The 3,612-nt window shown below is 57.0% G+C and overlaps 1 protein-coding gene across 1 annotated transcript; it reads right to left on the reverse strand.

Annotated features, from left to right (window-relative positions):
* Positions 1-742: 742 nt before the first annotated feature.
* On the reverse strand, positions 743-2,990 carry BESB_059380 (ribosomal protein RPL3; the record flags this gene model as incomplete). The annotated part of the gene is made up of 4 exons (XM_029364352.1): positions 743-1,260; positions 1,505-1,960; positions 2,179-2,289; positions 2,906-2,990. 4 exons carry the CDS (start codon positions 2,988-2,990, stop codon positions 743-745), a joined length of 1,170 nt encoding a protein of 389 aa, XP_029219060.1.
* Between the last annotated feature and the right edge of the window lie 622 nt (positions 2,991-3,612).

Below are 3,612 nucleotides of genomic sequence, written 5' to 3' on the forward strand. Positions count from 1 at the left end.
TAGTGCATGTTAGGTTGTCTCCACACGATTTGTTCGGCGAAGCTCTTAATTTTTGGTGTCATCATTCAGGCGCGCATTGCAGGGACCTCACACAACGCATACACCGACACATCCACAAGCACAGACACGGGAAGTTAACCAAACACATACAAATAGGGAAGACATACACCATTTGATCGTGTGGGCGCTGGAGCTGCGTGAGGTACACTCAGGGTCTCAGAAATACGCCTGTACTCAAGCGACCTGTTGAGGCAACGCTACAAAGCTGCCCGACAAGCAAGAGCTGCTGATAGACGTCCTGGGGGGCAAATTACCTGCAGTTCAAACCTCACGAAACGGAGGATTGCGGGATGCGGGTGGGTCCGTCGCACGTTCGCAGTCGTCACGAGAAGTCTCAGTCGTTTGTTTGTGCACAGGAGTCTCCTGTTTCCACACGAAACCTTTGTTTGTCCTCCCTTCGTGGAGGAAAGGAGGGACAAAACGCGAACACAGACAGAAAGGCAGGCCTTCCCTCCGTGACCCGGCCCATGACGGAACAGTTTCACTGAGGCCCCTCTGTGTTTCCTTCCCACGCCAGATGACGAGCGCACGGCCTCCTCGCTGAACATCGCCAGGCGTTCTGTTTCGGGAGCAGTGCACCCAACGGCTCTGAGAAAGACACCAGAACGAGCTTCTTTCTTACTAGCACCACGAGAATAGCAATATCCTTCCCGTTCTTTGGATCCGCGCTGCTGCCGTCTTCTTACATCGCCGCCGCGCGACTCTTGAGGGGCCCATAGAATTTCGCCTTCTCCTCGGAAGTCTGGAAGCGCCCATGGCCCCACTTGGCGGAGGTATCGATGAACTTGAGGTTGACCGGCTCCAGAGCCCTGCGCGACGTGCGGGGCACGAGCGTCTTCCTGAAGGTGATGGGACGCTTCTTGCAACCGACAATGCAGCCCTTGATAAGCAAGAAGTCGTTGTTAACGCAGCCGTAGTGAGGGAAGCCACCCATGGGCGTGATGCGCTTCTCTGTGAGATCCGACTCGGTGGTGGCGTTGCGCGGGTCAGCGCCGTTGCCCACACGGTAGATCTTCTTGTTCATCTCTGTGCGGTGGAAGTAACCCTTCTGACCGTGACGCGGCACCTGGAACTGAACGCGGGCCGGATGCCACGCTCCGATGCAAGCAATCTTGCGCAGACCGCGATGGGTCTTGCGAGGCAGACGGGTCACGCCCCAACGAGACACGACACCTTTGACTCCATGACCCTTGGTGACACCTGAAGAAAAAACCAAGCGCCAAGCAGACAACATGACTCAGAGACTTGCATAAGGAGAGACTCCGCCTCAGGACTTTACCCCGGCGTGTCGCGGGGGCGCCTCGATCTCCGGCACCAGGGGCCAGTGCCAATAGACTTCACACGCGATCCCTCCACTCGACTCATCACCTGGTCGCCTCTACCCCTAAACGGAGAGAGTCTGAGACGACACCCCGGGGCTCGACTTGCTCTGGCGGGGACTCACCAATGACGTCGACCATCTCGCCCTCAGTGAAGACGGCCTTGATGGGGACAGCAGTCTCGAACATCTTGGTGCAGAACTCAACCTTGTCGGCGACGGACCCACCGTTGACCTGGATTTCCATGACGTGAGCCTTCTTGGAGCCGATGGGGGTCTTTGAAGGCTGGGTGTGGCAGATCGCGCGAATCACCGAGCAGTAGCTCTTCATGCGGTTGAGTTCAGCCTCCATCTTGTTGTTGTCGCCGTAGCGCTTGGCGTACTTGGTGAAGGCCTTCTTCTTGCTCTTGTACCAGTTCTTGTAGAATCGGCGTCTGCACTCGTCAGACAGGTGCCCAGCCCAGACGGTAGCCAACGCGCGCAGACCGCGCGGGGTCTCGATGTAACCGACGACACCGACGCACACCATGGGCGGAGTGTCAACGACAGTGACGGCCTCGACGATCTCCTTCTTGTGGAGCTCTGCACGCACGCACCAAGAAAAAAGGTGTAGCAACAGAAGCATCCCCCCCTACAGCGAAAAACTGTAAGGACACCCGTCTGCAGTGGCGACGGCCCGCTGGCTACACCGGAGCGACATCCAGCTACACATAAGCAGGCGTGGACACTGCATGACCGCCACAACACAGCCGCGAGAATCAACCACGGAGACGATGAAGTGCCGGACTAAAGCAGCTTACTGGAGCCGGGTCTGTCGAGCTCGCGGACGACGTGGGTCATGCCCGCCTTGTAGCCCATGAATGCCGTGAGGTGAGGGGGCTTGGACGGGTCATCCTTGGGGAAGGCCTTTACTGCAGATACACACGCAGACACGAACGTACCGCGCGAAACGCACATGCACAAGCGTACACGAAACCGGACACAGCCAGACCTCCGTGACGAAACCACGAGGCAGCACCACCCATAGGCTCTGCGGGCACTGCATGCAGCTTGCGCTGAATTAGCCTCGTCAAGCACCCCTTATGGACCTTCGAGCCTGAAAAAGCGAAGTCCTCGAACTGCGGAGGACGATCCGGAAGAAAGAAACACCTAAACCAACGGCTCTTGAACCCATATGCGTGACCCGCGCGTCCCTCCTGATCCCCCTCGACCGGTGTGGACGAGTTTCCTAACACACCGATTGTCAGAAAAATAGGAACCAGAGAGGTTTCCTGGCATCCGTGGAAAACTGAACACTATAACCCCAGCTCGCCCGCATCGTCGATGTGAAAAGAGATCCTCTGGCGGGCCGTCGGCGCAAGTGTCCCCACGCCAATTTGAAAACCAATCAAACCGCGGAGACGCTGCCAAACAGGGTGACAGAGCAACCGAACCCTTGTAATGCGCGTAATTCCCTCCTTCCATCCCCAAAAAAATGGAGGAGAGCGAAAACACGGGCCTAGTCAGCGTCGAAAATGCGGCTCTCACCTTTTCCCCTATGGCGCTTGCATCGCTTCCTGGGGAGGAAGCCCAGGGAGCCATGGCGAGGGCGCTCAAACTTGCGGTGGGACATTTTGTTTTCCCTGGAAACTCAACGAACTGAGGATTTTCAATGTCCAGCCCTCCCCCTTTTTCAGAATTATCTTCTGAAAGAAAAGGACCACCAAGGAGAAAGTGCGTAAACCAAGAGGACAAATCGAGGACCCGCGGGCGCCTGCCCCGCAGGTGCGTTCATGCGGAAGCTGCATGCGTCGCCCACAGGCCAGCAAACCCTGTCTTTCTCGAGGGAAGAAAATCGCCTCCATGTGCGACAGAGAGGGGGGCCTGCATGGACCCCACGTGTGCCGTGCTGTCGGCTTACAGTCGGGCAGCACGAAAACTGTCGCAAAGAAGGCCGAGACATAGATGCACAATCAAGCCGGCGAAAAGTAGGTCTACCGCACGCCGATGTATTCGTCAATCCACTGATGCTGCTGCTAGACGGATCAAGGAGGAGCCAGCCGCAGAACACATGCTTGCTACGGTTTCGTGGCCGAGTTCCCCGACAAGCGGGCGTGGGAAAGTCCGGTCGCAGCGAGCGGACTGCGTCCAAGAACTTCTGGACTCTGGCGCATATGTGCCTCCAAAAAGTAGCTCTGTGTTTGTACAACTTTAATGATGCACACCCGCAATCAACTACCGCAATCACATCAACA

The sequence above is a fragment of the Besnoitia besnoiti genome, chromosome V (assembly GCF_002563875.1).
Source record: "Besnoitia besnoiti strain Bb-Ger1 chromosome V, whole genome shotgun sequence".
Classification (NCBI taxonomy): domain Eukaryota; phylum Apicomplexa; class Conoidasida; order Eucoccidiorida; family Sarcocystidae; genus Besnoitia; species Besnoitia besnoiti.